The sequence below is a fragment of the Callorhinus ursinus genome, unplaced genomic scaffold (assembly GCF_003265705.2).
Source record: "Callorhinus ursinus isolate GAN/ISIS: 27379988/994484 unplaced genomic scaffold, GSC_fseal_2.0 scaffold7, whole genome shotgun sequence".
In the NCBI taxonomy this organism is placed as follows: Eukaryota; Metazoa; Chordata; class Mammalia; order Carnivora; family Otariidae; genus Callorhinus; species Callorhinus ursinus.
The window spans coordinates 68,684,045-68,700,878 of record NW_027397069.1 but is presented as its reverse complement, the minus strand read 5'-3'; the positions used below and the strand labels follow the sequence as shown (position 1 = coordinate 68,700,878).

The 16,834-nt window shown below is 50.4% G+C and overlaps 1 protein-coding gene across 1 annotated transcript; it reads right to left on the bottom strand.

The window, feature by feature from the left end:
• Nucleotides 1-6,692: 6,692 nt before the first annotated feature.
• Nucleotides 6,693-16,107, bottom strand: URAD (ureidoimidazoline (2-oxo-4-hydroxy-4-carboxy-5-) decarboxylase). The gene is made up of 2 exons (XM_073894302.1): nucleotides 15,895-16,107; nucleotides 6,693-7,838 (listed from the first exon to the last, which is right to left on the bottom strand). The coding sequence occupies exons 1-2, from the start codon at nucleotides 16,076-16,078 to the stop codon at nucleotides 7,492-7,494; spliced, it is 531 nt and encodes a 176-aa protein (XP_073750403.1). The 5' UTR covers nucleotides 16,079-16,107; the 3' UTR covers nucleotides 6,693-7,491.
• Between the last annotated feature and the right edge of the window lie 727 nt (nucleotides 16,108-16,834).

Here is a 16,834-nt window from a genome sequence, read left to right as displayed (position 1 = left end):
GTTCTCGGTTCTTGAGCAGGGTGCTGGTGACACAGTATGTTGTTGTCTGCGAAGATTCAGCGAGCCCACACGGACATGTTTATTTTACTTAAATAAGTGGTTAAAAATCAAGGAAAGAAGAGCCAGAATTTCTGCTAATAGGTACCTAGGTATATGTCATATATCATACCTTTGTCTTAAAAAGACTTTCTGCTTTACACAGTAAAACACTATCTGAAGAAAATTGTCTTTCATCTCTAGGAGTCCGAAAGGGAACCCGGGCCATTAGTAACGATTGCTTCTGAAGAACTCCGAGTAGGGAAGAGTTGAGAAAGGCTCCTCCTTGGTTTTGAAGCACTGTGTCAAGGGGCCCAGGGCTCAGTGGCGGCTGCTGAGACCTGTGTTGCGCGGCCTGGCTCGGGAACTGCCCCGACAGGAACACAAGGCGATGCGAGTCGTCTTGCGCACTCGCCCATCGCCCATCTCCGTTTAGCTACCGCAGGGAGCGGACCCGCGGTAGCCTTCCAAGCCTTCTCTCCAAGCCCAGCCCGCGCTGCCAGACTAGGATTTGAGGATCACAGCAGCCTGGTCCGCAGACTGGGCAAGACGTCTGGGTGGCTTTGAACGGTCTCGGAACCAGCGGGACGCTAGCCACTCATCTCCAGATCTGCACTTGTCGGTTCTCATTGTCAAGCGCTCCCTGGTATTTGTCACTTCCCCTTCTCATCTCTGGAGAGCTCCTTCCAGTGCCCTTTATCTCCCTTGATCCTCACATCTCCCTAGATGGGGAACAAAGCTGGTGTTGGCATCTCCATTTTACAGATGACACCCACCAAAGCTGAAGAGTGGAGAGAGGCCTGGCTCAAGTAGGATCTGAACTAGCCCAGGGCTGTGGGATCTCCTGCTTGCTGGTCCCTCCCGTCCTTTGCTTTTCCTAAGGAAGATGCTTAAAAATCAGGGGTCGGTGGAAGGTCAGAGAGCTGAGCACTCAAGAGGTGGGAGACAGAGCAGGTCCTCCATGTGGACCTACCCGCCTGGCCTAGACAGCTGAGTGTCATTGGACCTCTCGAGAAATAAAAGAGGAAATACATTGCAAGTCCCATTACAGAACCCAAATCATTGAGTTGGGGGACAGGGGGAGACAGGGGGAGTCTGCAGTCCTGATGAGAATGGGCTGAGAATGTGGGAGGTTAAGTGGTGGGCACTGCAGACTTTTGATCTACCAAACATCTTCCTCCTCTTCCTGGAGACACAATTCCTCTTTCTGTCCCCCCACAACCCCCTCCCAAGCCTCGAGCTCTGGAAGCTGAGGCCCAGGCTCAAGCCTGTGTCTTCGGAATGTGGGCATTCTTTGGAACAATCACTTTATTGGGGACAGCCATTCCCTCCGCCCTGCAGTGGCCGCTTCCTGCATTTTTATGGCCCAGCCGCGGCCGCTGGCTAATTGTCCCGGTTTTCCAGCTGTGTCTCTGTGCTCTGCCCCCGAGAAAGGGTTCTGGCCTGCCCGCCCAAATGCTTTGGGAGCGGCCAGGGTTGCTCTGGCCCCAGGGGTCACGCCAGGCCCCAGCGTTGGCTGGACCACAGGTAAACCTGAGGCTCACCTGGGGTGCAAGAGCTGGAGAAAGGAAATCATAGTGAAAAAACAATTGGTTTTCTTCATGGCAAATGGGCCTGCATGGCAGGAGCACACACACCCCTCCCCCAAGGCCCTGGGTCTGGGCTGTTTGGTGAGGGAAAGGAGCCTCTACTGATGTTCTTGGACAAGCTCCTCAGATTGGAAATGTCTCACATCTGGTTGCCCTCTCAACCAAGAGGCCCTTCTGAGTCCCCAAGAGGTAGGGTGGCAGGGGCCGTCAGAGAGCAGTGGAAGGTGGCTGATGAGAAGGAAGTCTGGGTATTTTTTCCTCATGATGGCTTAGCCTCTGGTGGGTCTTTGTCAGGTGCCTATCCTCTGGAGGCCTGCTCTGGATGGGACTCCGCCAACCTTTGGGTGCAGATGTATGGCCTGGAAGGGTGTAGGAACCACCTGCATCAGAGCCCCAGGGGAGAGCTTTCTCAGTCCAGGACCCAAGGTGCTTGGTGGCTTTCTTAGAACCTTTTCGCCTGAGCTGAGAACTGCCTGGGATGGTCATCCCCAACCTCTCAGCTCAAGGCTCCTTTCCAGCCGGTACCTCTGGTCTCCAACCAGCTGCCCCACCAGAGAAGCCTTCAGCAAATTGTTCTGGAGGAGGCACACTGGTGGCAAGCTTGGGGCTGGGGTTGGGCTGAGGCTGAATGTGACCCCATGAAGCCAGCGCTAAAGCAAGCTTTTAAGGGCAGGAGTGGGTGGGAAGAAAGAGACCCAGGTAAATAAAGCATCAGGAAGACTATAGGGCAGCCACAACTCAGTTATCAAAGGGACGTCCCTTTGTTGCTAACATTGTAAAGGCCATTCAACATTCCTTGGAGAGGGTCAGGGCTTCCAGAATTCCGGCTGGTGGCAAGGGCAGGGGCGCGGGGCGGGGGTGGGGCAGGGGAGCGTGAGGCACAGGAAGGGGCGGGCTGCTTCCCTAGGCAGATGGGACACTCCTTGAATCCACAGATCATTGACAGGACTCTCTCCCTGCTCAAAGGTCCCCAGTGTTTGCTCCAGCTTGGGGGACCCTCCTTTGCCCCATATTTGTAGCTCCTGAAAACTGGGGCACCTGTGACCCTTGTAACCCAGGTAGGGCAGGCCATCTCTGTCCCTTAGCATGCAAGTCTACTTTCGGAATCCCGTTCAGATCAAGGAAATTATCCAAATAGTGCAACGCTTCTGTTCTTCCTCTCCTCCTCTGTGCAGGAAACCCTCACCCTTCATTGACCTGGATTCCTGGGATAATTAAGGAAGAGTAAGAAAGAAGAGAATGTGGTTTGATACAAGTGGTCAGCCTGGCAATCTACATTGCTGTGGAGAAATGACTTGGTCTCTACTTAATTTGGCGTTTAGGGAGTTCTTCAGCCATTGCACACAAGCAGCAACTCCCCTGCACAAAGAAAGGCTCAATAATGGGTGGTTTGACCGCAACACCCCCACCCTGCCCTGCCGAGGCCCACTCAGCTAACATCTCTGGGAAGGAAATCAATGGCAGTGTCCTTTCTGTGGGGCGTCCCCAGAGTCCACTGCCTGCTCAGCCCCATCAGGCCACAATGGATCCCAACATGTTCATTCTGAACAGCAGGGAGGGCCGCAGCTGTCCACAGCTGCCCAGGCTCCCCTCACAGGAGCAGATGTGTCCCTGCCCCCATTGGAGTCACGAATGTCCCCCCCCCCACCCTCCGCTGCAAACTGAGTGTCTGGGCTTCTCTACCTGAGGAGAATTTCCCAAATTTGTGGGAGGTCATTAATGGACTAAAGTTGGTAAAACTTTAAATTAGTGGACTAAAGTTGGTAAAACTCAGGGAGACAAGGTGCAGGAGCTTGGGGAAATCCACTGCCTTATTCCTCTCTTGGAGGGACCACCACCAGGCTTTCTTATCCAAGGCAAGGAATGTACAGTTTTTATTATGCTCTTCTATCCAAAATATATTCGTAAAGCCCAGAGATTTAGGAAAAGAAAGAGCCTTCAGAGAGGGGGTGATATTCGGGAACAGAAATCTGGTTTTACTCATTGGATGAATGTCATGAAAATAAGTGGTGGTGGCCTGTTTTCATTCTTTCTTCTGAAATTAGAGTCTGTGGTCAGTGTGGAGGTATTGTATAACCCACTCTTGTTCTGTGTGATGGATGAGCACTGAGAATGATTTAAAGTCCCTCAAGTGAGGGCCTTAAGGTCTCACCCCAGAGGAAAACTCTTGATGCTGAGGAGAATCAGGCTCTTGGGTCAGCAACAGCTAAACGTTATCACTTGCTCTTGACGTGGAAGGCTTTCAGTTACCATTTGTTCACTCACCAACGTCTGTGCCTAGAGTGACCTTTGCTTATCATATGAAAATATGTTCGGAGGAAGCCCTACATGGTAGACTTTATGAGGCTGAGGGAAGGGGCTCAGATAAGGTTCAGCTCTCCTTGAATTACTGGGCCCAGCAGGAAGCTACTCTCCCTGGAGGGGAGACAGGGGCCTTACTGTCTGTGTAGCACTTCCACTTTATAGAGGAGAAACGCGAGGCTCAGAGAGGTCGGGCAACTTTCCCAAGGTCACACAGCTAGCAGTTCCAGTCACTAAAACTGTAGGTACAGGAACATAGGTACATTCTTTGCAACCCGTAAGACTCTGTAGGGATGTTAATTATTACTAAGGCTGCTGGTGCCACCCTGGAAACACAAAACCAAGTAGATGTTTCCTGGAATCCAAACTCCCCACTCCCACCCCCCCACCAAATGGTATCAGAACAATCAGGTTCTGCTGTTGCAACATTTCGGACTACTTCCCACATCCTATTTATTTCTCTCTTTTCTCAGACACCTGCTAACTGCTGTTTATTAGTTTATTGAATGGCGAATTTTCCATAAATTCCATCCCAAAATTTTCACCAATTACCAAAGAAGGTGTCCATCTACTCCTGTCCTACAGTAAATACTTTCTAAAAAGAGCTCTTTATTTTTGAATTGGAACTGATATCCTAAGGCTGATCTCTGGAAATGTGTCAAATTTAAAATGGGTAAAGAAATTTATGCAAAGGAATTGTGTTGCTTCCCCCCCTTCCCTTCTTCCCATGACAGTGTCCGTGGACATCTTTTGGACACACAGACCAAAAAGACGGCTTCTCTGGGCAAATAAAAGGAGGCCCCCCCCCATTCGGTTTGTCGGTCACACATGTGCATGCCAAGTTCGGTTTGGGCTCATGAATTCCGAGCGGGAGCGCTCTCAGGTCTTTTTGCTCAGAGCACTCGCTGGGTTAGGGTTGGACATTTTAAGAGGGAAGTGAAAATTGGCGAAGCAGTCCCCGCACCTGGGAAGGGAGTGTGCTTGGAAGGCCTGAAGGGTTAGGGAAACTGAAATCAGCTCCTCGCCTTCCAACTGTTTTTAGCATTACTTTTGCGCGCGCGCGCGCGTGTGTGTGTGTTTCAATGAATTAGTAAGTAAAGTCTTAAATTATCCACCCTAAAATCTGCACCAACTGGGACCCCAGACGCCGAGCGCGCTCGGGCCACCGCACCGCCTCGGCTGGTGCGCACGCGGAGGCCCCAGAAGGTGGCCCGCAGTCTCCGCCATCCGGGTTTGTCTCCCGCATCCTGCGCACCGGGGCTTGGAAACGAGAAACGTCTCCGCCAGGCCAAGGCCAGCAGAAGCCCAGGGCGTGTTGCTGTGTGAACCCACAGAAAACTGCTCTCCCAGACCTTGGCAGCCCCGCAGGTGACCCGCTCGCGCAAGACCCCGCCGCGGCCTCTTTGCTCCTACTGGAGAAAAAAGCCTGAGCTGCCAGCGGGTTTCGCCAGGGCCCTTGCCAGCCCGGCGCCCACGTCCCGCGTCCTGCACCCGCCGACAAGCCTACAAGGGCTCAGGAGTGTTTGGAGGAAGCCCCGCTCAGCCGGCTCTGCATCCCCTCCCACCTCCCAGCCCCTCTGAGGGGGCGGATCCAGGGTCTTCCCGCCCGGTATCTCCTCCTGCAGAAAGAAACAATTTCGGACAAGCTTTGATATGTAACTGTGTGATTGAGGACACCCAGGTCGTGCCTAAGAGGTCCAGATCTCGTGTACACTCAGTCTACAATTACAGCTGGAAGTGTGCCCCCTCCCCCGCGCCGCCCCGGGAAGCCTGGCTATCCTAGGTGGAGCACATGTACACGGACAGTCCAGACACTGCAATGGGGGTCCACCTATCTAAGCAGGACTCATCCTAGGGTTGGACAGGGTGGCTTGAATATAGTGGATCAGTGTGAGCCTCAGACCCATCCTGTGGCACTTGTATCCTGGGCCCCCAATTTGCCCGGTCTAAAGGGAAACAGGAGGCTAGCCCCAGGCCTGAGGGGCCCACTGTTGCCTTGGGGTCCTAGAGCACAGGAACTGAGTCGACAAGCTGCCTTTGTAGTGTGCCCCTGGTGCTCTTGCCTCTGGGGAAGGCATCTGGCACGGGCCCAGGCAGAGGAGGCCCTGGCCTTTAGTCTACAGGGATGTTGGTAGCCACGGCTCACTCCCCTGGCACCCCACCTAGCCCTGGCACCAGTTTCTGGCCTTCCCCCTTCCCCCAGCAGAGAACCCCTGTAAGGTGGGAAAGGGATGGAGGTTCCTTGTTTGAAATACCTGGTGTGGTCAGAGCGGCTTCTTTCTGTGGGGTTCAGCCCCCCAACCAAGGTGAGGCCACACTGCTTTTTGTGAAAAGGTTTTCTTGCTGCAGTTGCTGCTGCTGCCCCGGACCCGGGGTGGTCACTAAGGGAGGTTCCAGTCTTCAAAAGGGCCAAACTCTGCCTTCACTTCTTACCCTGTCTGCATCTAGGAGGACGGGTATGGCTTGTTTCTCCTCTGTCAACAGAAACTTAAGTCGTGTTCGTTGGGGTCGGATAGACCTTCCAGTGTGCGGGGGTGAGAGAGAGTGTGTGTGTGTGATGACCCCCTTCTGCATGAGTGGACATTCTGGCCCTCAGTGCAGACAGCTCGGGAGCCCCAGGGTTGATATGCTCCTCAGAACCGGCCTCCTCGGACCAGAAAGATTGCAATGGGCACCATTTTCCTCCATTACCTGCTTTGTCAGAGCTATGGGGGGTGGTTCTCATCTTCACCTTGGGGGCCAGAATATCCAGCACTACTCAATGGGTATTATTAAATTATTATTTATTTTATTATTAACTTTTTAATGACCGATGGGTCTCCCCGGGCAGCCTGAGGTTCTGACAAGCCAACTCTCAAGGGTCGACCTCTGGGAGAGTCGGCGAGTCCGCCCGCCCCTGACTTTTAGGCCCGTCCACCTTGGAGACACCCCCACTCCCACCCCTCTCTCAAGAGTGACTGTGCCAACCACTCCGCCTGCCCCCACGGGGCGCCTTCCCAACGCTGGCCCATCGCGAGGCTCCCATCCGCCCACCGACCCCCACCCTCGGCTTCCCCGGCGCGGAAGACCCAAATCAGTACTTTGCTTTTCTAGCTCCGGCTCCCGTAGGCGCCCCAGAGTGAGAAAACTACTTCTGCTCACATGTTAATGTCGGGTACAGCAAATGAGGTGGGAGAAGAAAAAACAGACAAACCACTGTGGATTCCTTTTCCGCCCGTTTTGCTTCGCAGCTCGGGCTTAGCAGGAGAGGATGCGGCGCCAACAAGAGCTGGATAAGCGCTTTGGAATCCACAAAGGCTGGTGGTGTCAACGCGCTGCAAAGGGAGTGAAGAATTGAAGCAGTGAGCTGGATAAATCGGGGGCAAAGCACGAACCTATACAGATATTTTGGCAAAGCGTGCGAGTGTGTGTGTGTGGGGGGGGAGGACAAAAGGGCTCATTATTCGTGCGATGCCTTCAGTTGTCCCCTCCCTTTGTGCGCGTGTGGACGCCGTTCCGGGCCTGCGCCAGCCTCGCGTCCCTGCGCGTCCCGGCGGGCGCCCCGGGTCGCGGGCTCGCGGGGCTGCTACCGCCTGGCCGAGTGGGCGCCCAGGAGGTCGGCGAGACGCAGGTGGCCGATCTTCTTCACCTCGCCCAGGGCGGTGCGCAACTCCTGCGCCGGCGGGCGGTGCAGCCGGCGCGCCAGCTCCCGCCGCACCGCCGCCGGGTCGCTCAGACGCGCAGCGAGCACGAAGGGGAAGCCGAAGCGCGCGCGGTACTGCGCGTTGAGCTCCGCCAGCCGGAGCCGCTCGTCCGCGCCCAGGCTCGTCAGGCCCGCGCTTCTCTGCTCGCGCTGCGACTCGGCGGTGAGCGTGCCCCGCTGCAGCTCGCGGCCCGCCAGGTCCGGGTGGCAGCGCAGGATGCCCTCTTGGCCTGCAGGGAAGCACAGACACGCGTCGGGGGCACGTTACCGCGCCGCGGGGAGGACGCACGGGGCTGCCTGCGGGCAGAGCTGGGCCTCCTGCCCCGCCCGAAGAGGGCCTCGCGAGGGAAGCAGGGTCTTCAGGAGGTGACGAAGGGGCAACAAGGGGTGTCCTGGAGGTTCAGGGGTGCCCACTGCAACCGCCCCTCAAACACGTCCCGAACCTTCGGACGCCCCTCCGTCCCAACTTCAGGGGCCTCGGCCTGGACCCGGGGCGGGGCGGGAAGTGACAAGTTTGTCCTTTGAGACCTTGGGGCAAGAAGAGCGGAGGGGAGAGGCCACTGGGGCTCGGAATTTACGACTTGCTCGGGAGGGAGCAGGGACGCGATAAGGAGACCGAGCATTTCGTATCTTTTCAAAGTCCTTTGCTCTCAAGGGGGCTTTGATGTCGAAGAGGGCCGGACACAAGGGCCTGAAGACTTCCTGCAAAAGCCACAGAATGGGTTTCGTTCTGTTCCAAAGGAGAAGGGCGGGGAGGGTCCAGAGGGATAACATCCATGGGGCTTGGCAAATAAATGTCCAGGATTTTGTGATCCGAAGTGTGAGTTTTGGGCTTCTGGAATCAAGCATCCAAAGAGCCTTACAGATGATTAACTGCAAAGAAGCCCATTTCCAGCCGGAATTCCACAGCCCTTTGAATGAAAGTGACTTTCCTCCTTTTAGGAAAATAACACCCACTCACCACCCACCCTGTCTGAGGCTGTTTCCCCTTCTCCAACTTTAGGTCCCAAAGACACTGCAGAGACTACCTTGGAGTTTTCTTGGAAGATAGTCTCTCAGAATCTCCTAGGCCTAAAATTGGAAACCCCTGGTGTGATACCTGAGATTTTCAATCCGAATCCAGGGAGTTTCCCTGAGCCCCGGCCAACCATTTTGCTTAGCTCCCTAAAGAGAGAATTCAAATCCTCAAGGCTGGGCAAGATTTCAGATATGGTAAGCAGACAGCCGTAATCTGTACAATGAGGATAATGACACCTAACTTGCTGAGTAGTTGTGAAGATTAGAGACAATTCATTTCCCTAAAACACAGTGCCTAATGCTAGCAAACATCCAATAAACAGCCGTTACTATTAGTTGTAGTAAACATTGTAACTGGACTGTGGTGCAGCTGGGAGTATCTGACCGTGGCACTGGGATTAGTCATGAGCTGGAAAAGGAGATCATTTAAAACTCACTCTAGTTATGGCATAAACCTCCCGGTACTCAAGCCTTATAGTTTCTGCCCAATTAAAGAATGATTGGGATGGCACCATCTAACGCAGACAGTTGCCAGGTGGGGATAACGGGGGTGGGGTGGGGTGGGGAACATCTGCTTTTAAGAGAGCATTCAGTGAAAGCTCAATGGGACTAGGTGACCTGCCCAAGGTCACTTAGCTAGTAGCTCAAATGCCAGGCGATTTGGGGGCACTGGCTGCCCCTACAAGGTTAAGGAGCGCTTATTTAAATGAAACTTGTGTCACCAATTCTTCCATCTCTACAACACCACTATTCTAGACCTCCTCTTACATCCCGGTCCCCGGGGCACTGCAAATGGGAGGTGGTTCTTTTCTGTTTCCTGTCTCCAGCCCGGTCCAGGTGGGGCGAAAATGAAGGTGTTACCTGCACTCCCCTCCCCAACCCCTGGTCCTGGAGGTTGGCTGTGCCCAGCGGGCAGCTGCCTTGCAGAATCTACTCCGCACCCACCCAGCCCTGGGCCCCCGCAAAGGCCGGCTGGAGAATGGGAAAACAGAGTCCTGGGCCGCTCTACAGGTCCAGACCCAGAGGGCTCGCCCTGGCTCCCCCTCCTTGCAGATTCAGGTTTTCAAAGCAATCTGTAGATGTGGGGCGCTAGCTGAGACCCAGTCTTCTCAGTGGCTCCCCCTCTCTCAGCTTCCCTCCCCCCCTTATTTCTTATTCTCTAGAAGCCCAACTTGAGCTTGGGGGAAGTCATTAGCTATTGGTGGGTGGTGCCGTTGTGGGGGTCCTTCCCCAGCAGACTAGCCTAGCTGAGAGCAGAGCAGAGAGGTGGAGGTGCAGCGCGCACCAGACCTGCCTCTTTCCTTTTTGCTTTTGCACCTCGCTTCCCACTCCCCTGGGTTCGTCTTCCCTCTTGAAAATGCCGCCTGGGGTTAATATTTGCCTAGGATTGAGCCTGTGTTTTACACTGTTTGCGGGGAGGAGAGGGGGAAGAGGAGAGAAGGGAGACCCAGAAAGGGGCAGAGCAAAGAGAAGAAGAAACACACACACACACACACACACACACACACACACACACACACACACAGCTGCCAATAAAAAGAGAAAGGTACAGGGAGTCCGTTAGAGGATGGTAGGTCAGAAAAAAAGAGAACCTGATCCCATCCAACCAGACTTCCCCTTTATTGTCCCACAACACTGACCCCATGAGTACTCCCCGGGGGAGGCACTGACCCAGCTCAGTGGAGTGTCTTGTGGTTCACAGGACCATTTGAATGCTGCCTGTTCTTCAGTCTTTCCTAAAACCCTACTGCCTGTGTCACTGGCATGTGACATGTAGAGATGTAGGTGTAGACATGTATTATTTGCTATGACCACAAGTCATGCATCTTTGCATCTACAAGAGTAGCTGGCACAGAGCTGACTCTTTCTATTTCAATAGGAGAACAGCGCAGGCGCCGGTGGCCACGGTGGAGCAGGCAATTGGCTTAGAACCCCACTGCGGGCCACCAGGGTCCCGACATCAAGTAGGAACTAGTGTGTTCTCCCTCCTGGTACAATGGATCATCTGTCCTTTCTGCTGTGTTCCTGAAGCCAGCCCCTCTTTTCATCTCAAGACTACAATTTCAAACATCCATTTCTCTTCCCCACACCCTGCTCCTCATCAACACACAAACATGCCTTAGAATCACTCATCCCATCAAGAAATTTAAAACCCACCTTTGATTCCCTATTGTCCTCTAGTTTCTCCCTCTATCTCTGCTCCTCCTTACAGCAAACTCCTCAAAGGAGTTGTCCACTCAGTGTTCCTCCCTTTCTCACCTCCTATTCCTCCATTCATTCCATTAAGCTTGCAGCCCCACCAACCAACCAATGTGCACTCATCAAGGTCACAGATGATGGACATCTTGCCCAAACCCAATGACCAGTGCTCTGTCTTCTTCTTCCTCAGCCTCTTGGGAGAATGTCACATGGTTGTTTCGCTCTTCTTCTTAAAAGATTACCATCACTTGCCTCCTTTCTCTGATGGCTCTTGCTTTGCCAGGTCACTAACACCAAAGTACCCCAGGACTCAGTACTTACATGTCTTCCCTTCTGTTTTTACTTTGATGCCCAGATGTTCTCATTGGGTCCCAGGTCTTTAAATGCCCTCAGTTTTGGGTTTTGTTTGTTTGTTTTTAAAGATTTTTATTTATTTATTTATTTCAAGGGGGGAGAGAATGATGTGGTGGGCAGGGGAAGACGAGAGGGAGAAGCAGGCTCCCTGATGAAGAGGGAGCCCGCCCCAGGAATGCCATCAGTTTTTTTGATAACACCCAGATCCAATCTAGCCTACAGCTTTCCAATGAGTTCCTTTGTTACAGTCCATACGGACACTCAGTATTTTCATGTGGATGATTAGTCCGCACCTCAGACTTAACAAGCTTTCATTTTCCACCTTGTCCTCTCAATTGTAAAGTTTTCCTCATTGTAGAAAACAGCACTCCTACCCATTCAGTTACTCAGATTAAAAATTTAGAAGTTATCCTTAATTTCTCTTTGTTCTTGACCTGCCTTCCCCCCCAAAATCGATCAAAAAAAAACCCGTTGAGGGGCAGCTGGGTGGTGCAGTCAGTTAAGTCTCCACCGACTCTTGGTTTCAGCTCAGGTCCTGGTCTCAGGGTCCTGAGATCCAGCCCCTTGTCAGGCTCCACGCTCAGCAGGGAGTCTGCTTGAGACTCCTTCTCCCTCTGCCCCTCCCACCCCCACTTTCTCTCTCAAAAATAAATAAATACATCTTTAAAAAAACTGTGAGTCTAGTATGGTGACTAACATAACATAATAAAATAAAATTTAATGTAATGTAATCTAAAAACTGCCAGTCTAACTCTAAAATGTATTCTGAGAATCCAGTCACATGTCTCCATCTCTCCTGCTCCAACTTTAGTCTGAATGAGCATCACCCCTCACTTTTAGCACCTCTGCAGCCCCCCTGACCTTTCTTTCCTTATATCCCTCCACTCTTCACTATCTCACGTAACCATGGGCTTTCTGTGTTCCTGAAATGCCAAAAGTCTCAGGTTCCTTTACTTAGATGGCCTTCTCCTAGATCTTAGACTGCTTCCTCCTCATTTTTTGGTTTTAAATTCAAATGTCACTTCCTAAGAAAGATATCTTTTATTACATATTTTCTTCTAATAGTGTCTAGAATGTGAAATTATCTCACTTATTTATGTTAATCCTGTCTCTACTAGAATGTACCTCATTGAAGGTAGACACTTGTCTTGTTCACTGTTCTATCCCCAATGCCTGGGACAATTCCTGGGGCACAGTGGGCACCTGACCAACACATTACTCTTAGGAAGGAGTGCTATATGCTTTTATTTTTTGATTGCACACATTTTTTTAAAGATTTTATTTATTTATTTGACACAGAGAGACAGCGAGAGAGGGAGCAGAAGCAGGGGGAGTGGGAGAGGGAGAAGCAGGCTTCCCGCGGAGCAGGGAGCCCGATGCGGGCCTCGATCCCAGGACCCTGGGATCATGACCTGAGCTGAAGGCAGCCGCTTAACGACTGAGCCACCCGGGCACCTGATTGCACACATTTTAATAGTCTCTTCTAAATACCTTAAAGTCTGCATTTCAGGAAATTATTAGTATCTTTTCTATTCATTCAACAACTATGTTGTGAAATAAATATTAAGTAATAAATTATGGAAATATTGCCATTTTGAAATATCACAAGGAAATACATGATTAACCCTATTTTATGAGAGGGTTTTTTTTTTTTTTTAAACACAGATCAGTCCTGAATTGGTTTGTTATTGGGTGTGGGGGGGGGGGGGGGGGTGTTTCAACCATCTTCCCTTTACCTTTGCGTTGCCCCTTGCCTGGAAATCAGGAACTGATTGGCTCAAAAAGGCACTTGGCCAATTAATGCTAGAGCTGAATATTAATCCTGGACTGCCACCTGCTGACCAGTAATTGTCGCAGTGCAACTTAACTAGATTGTCAACCTCGGTTTACTCTAGAAACAAGATTTTGGTTTCTGCTAATGGTAGAGAGATCATGTATAAAACAAAGCCTTAACCAGGTAGATCACCATATCCCAAACTTTTCTTTAAGGTGTCTTTTAGTGTTAGGATTCAAAGACTCTCTTACACCCAGTTTGTTCCAACCATGCAAAGATTAAAGCTGGACTAGTCGGTAAATCCCATTGTATTTGTTTATGTAAACAGCCAAACATAGGATCTGGGACAACAAGCATTAATGTTAACTGAATAAATTACTGAATGAATAGATGAAACCCCTAGAAACTGTTTCTAGACTGTTCTTCTGATTCTCTAAAAATGCTTCAAATGCTGTTGGGTTGACTATCAGGGTTTTGAATTCCAGTTCTGCCACTTTCTAGTTGTGTGTTCTTGATCAAGTTATTTAATCTCCTTGTGCCTCGGTTTTTCATCTGTAAAATGGGTATAATAATAATACTTGCTTTATAAGATGATTGTAAGGATTAAATGAGTGGACAAATGCAAAATGCTGAGAAAAGTGCCTGAAACACACCAATAGTAAGGGTCAAATGCTTTTTGGCTATTGTTATTATTAGTTGTCTATCTAACAACATCATTGTCATCGTCCTCCTCCTCATCATCATCGAGATGATTCGATACAGTGTAACCACCCATACAGCGTTGACGCTCTGCTCCCAGCTGCCTAAGAGAGTGCGGAGACCGGCTTAGGGCTGAGAAGCAGGCTCCACCCACAGGGAAGTCTCTCCACAAAACAGTGTCTAGTGCAGAAGCAAACAACCCTCCAACTCCCTCTGGTCATTTTGTCCCACTGACCTGCTACTAAAGTCACTCCAGGGAAAATGTGTGGGTAAGGGGTAATACCAGGAACCATCGTCTTCTAAAATCATTTTATGATCTCATCTTCTGAATCATTTCATGCATTTAAATCTTGGTTAAGTCCTGGTATCCTGTTCACTGAGTGATGTAGGATTCTGACGCTGGCCAGAATGCCGAGTTCCCGTTGAGTTAGGAGAGAGATCAAATACAAGCCTCAGGAGGGAGGGAGTGAATGCCAACCTCAAATCCCACTTTGCTCAGGACTGTGATTGGATTTAACCTTATCTAGACCTTAACTAACCTTAACTAGAACCTCTGCTCAAACCAATCGGGGTGACTGCTGGTAGGAAGGAAGACAGAAATAGGGAAGTTTTAATTTTTATTATTTAAGTTCCTGGCACAGTAAACCCTAAATAAATGTTGAATAACTGGATAAACCAGTGAATACTAGATTTAAATTATCCATGTGATACCTTCCCTCCCCAGCCCACCACCCCTCGGATATTAAGACAGATATTGGGATTTTTCTCCTTTTTATTTTTAACTTGATAGAAAAGATGCCATTCATAAGGCATTCACACCCTTTAAAAATTCTGTCCCTCTGGCCTAGAAGGCTTTCATTTGACCTGCATTTTCCTGTCAGGCATTTTGAACATGGGTTCTGGTGGCTTCTTGCTCTTTCCAGCTCGCTCCGCAGGCTGTGGGCTGACAAGGGAAGCCCCTTCGCTCATCAAGCTGGGGCTAACCATTCCTGTGAGTCATCAGTTACAAGGCTCTGGTGTCCGGGCCCCACTGATGCCTGAGCCCAGTGGCGGAGCTGAGAAAGGCCCTGAGAAGTGGGTGACTGCCAACATAGTCCCGACATTTCTGACAGTTTGAGTTTATAACACTGTCCTCCCCTCTTGCTAGATGTGCCTAAAATAAATTAAAATGAGTCCCTTCCTTGGGAGACATTCACCTGACAATTGGAAACCATCCCGAATGTCTAACTCTGGACGGATAGGCAAGAGTCCGTTTGTTGGCCTCGTAGTGGAGGAGAAGAGAGTGGCTCTTCTTTCCCCACCCCTCCACACACACACCAGATCTCTGTGGAAGGCCCCTCTGTGAAGGCAGCCCTTGTCCCTTGCCTCCCTTCAGGCTTTTCTGAAGATAGCTGGACAGCCCCGGAAGCAGCCTTGACTCTAACCCTCGGCCTCTGAATTCTTGTGAGACCATGTGTCATTCTGAGTCACTTGGGGTTAGCCTAAACCTCCACCTCTACCTCTCCTCACCCCACACCCAGAAGTGTCTCCTTTTCTCTCTCTGCCCAGAGGAAATCAACAATTTCTTTCCCTTTCTCCAGAGGAATTCCTTCAGATTTTTGTCTTTTCCCCTTCACTCCCTCGGGGAGTTGCTGATCTGAATGAGTTTACTTTCCTCAGCAGTCCAGTCCAGACTGGCCCTTTCTGGTAAAAATGTCAGCCATTTGCTCTTTCCCCGGGCTCCTGAGATATTCTGATACTGTGCTGTCTCCTCTCTTGCATACAGGACATTCCCAAAGTGAACACACTTGGCTAAGAGAGGGTGGGCCTTCAGCCTGACCTTTGGCCTCCGAGCGACTGTGAGGCCTGAGGAGACAAGTGCCTGCTTCTTTTCTCCTGACCTCATAGCTTTAACATTTAACAGCCACTTTACCTGAGCCAACATATGTCTCTTTTTTCTGGATTTTTTTTTTTTTTAAGTAGCTCCTTGCCCAGTGTGGAGCCCAACAAGGGGCTGGAACTCATGACCCTGAGATCAAGACCTGAGCTGAGACCAACATATGTCTTTAATTCTACTTTTGGCCTAACACCTTGCAAGTGTCTGACTCCCATTTACTAAGTCTGAGGAAATTAAACCTGACAATAGAAATTGCTAATCAATATATCAACGATGAGCAACTTGGCTGAAATATCTAAAAATATTTTGATAAGCATATTTGAAATCCCTTTGTAGAGATTCTCAGCATCTAATGCTGAAGCCTTACCTGACTGTGGAAGGGCATCAATAAAGGCAAAAAAGTGCTTCTCTAAATCTTCCAAGTTGGAGAATGGGCGCTGGGACCAAACAGCAGCTGCAATCAGGGGACATCTCTCAATGACATTCCCAAACACATCCACAAATTCTCCAAAGTCCATGGAGTTGACCTTCTCAATGTCCATTGCTTGCATTCAACCCGAGGCAGCAGAACGACAGCTCCCCTCTCGAAAGTGAGTGACTCTGGCTCTGCTTACCAGCTTATATTTGCTGAATGCGCAAGTTTGTTTTTTTTTTTGTTTTTTTTAATGCAACACCAGCTTGGCATGTTTTGAATGCCTCTGGCAGAAGTGGATCCACAATCCTTGTGTAATGAGCAAACACAGGCTAAGGTTCTAATCCAGGGAGTGGAGATCTCTACATGGGAAATGTTTCCCACCAAACTGTTCCCACAAAGGGAGGGACCCTATTTCACTGTGGGCCTTCAAGCTAGAGAGACTTTTGGTGTCATTAACATTTTAACGTCAAGGGTATCCCAGGAAGTTTTCTCTGATAACTCCAAGACAGGTCACAAGGCCACCCACTTAAAATTTGATTTCCCATGTGTCGCTGCTAGAGAAGTCAGGTCATGTGTTTTATGCTTTCTCTGTATCTCAGATGCTTAACATAATAGGTACTTCATAAATGCTCATTACACAGGATGTGCTAAGAAATAATTGTGCCCCATTCTCAGTTGTCTCTCAAACACCATTATGTGTTACTTTCTTCCTGAATATATATACACCTATCTGAAATCACTTTGCTTATTATACTTATTTGCATATCATCTCTCAGCCCCAACTAATTCCATGAGCCTGGAGATGGTGTGTCTTGTTTGCCTCTGGGTCCTGGGTGCCTAGAACTGTGCGCATGGTAGGTACCCAATAAACACCATGGGGTGAATTAGTTGA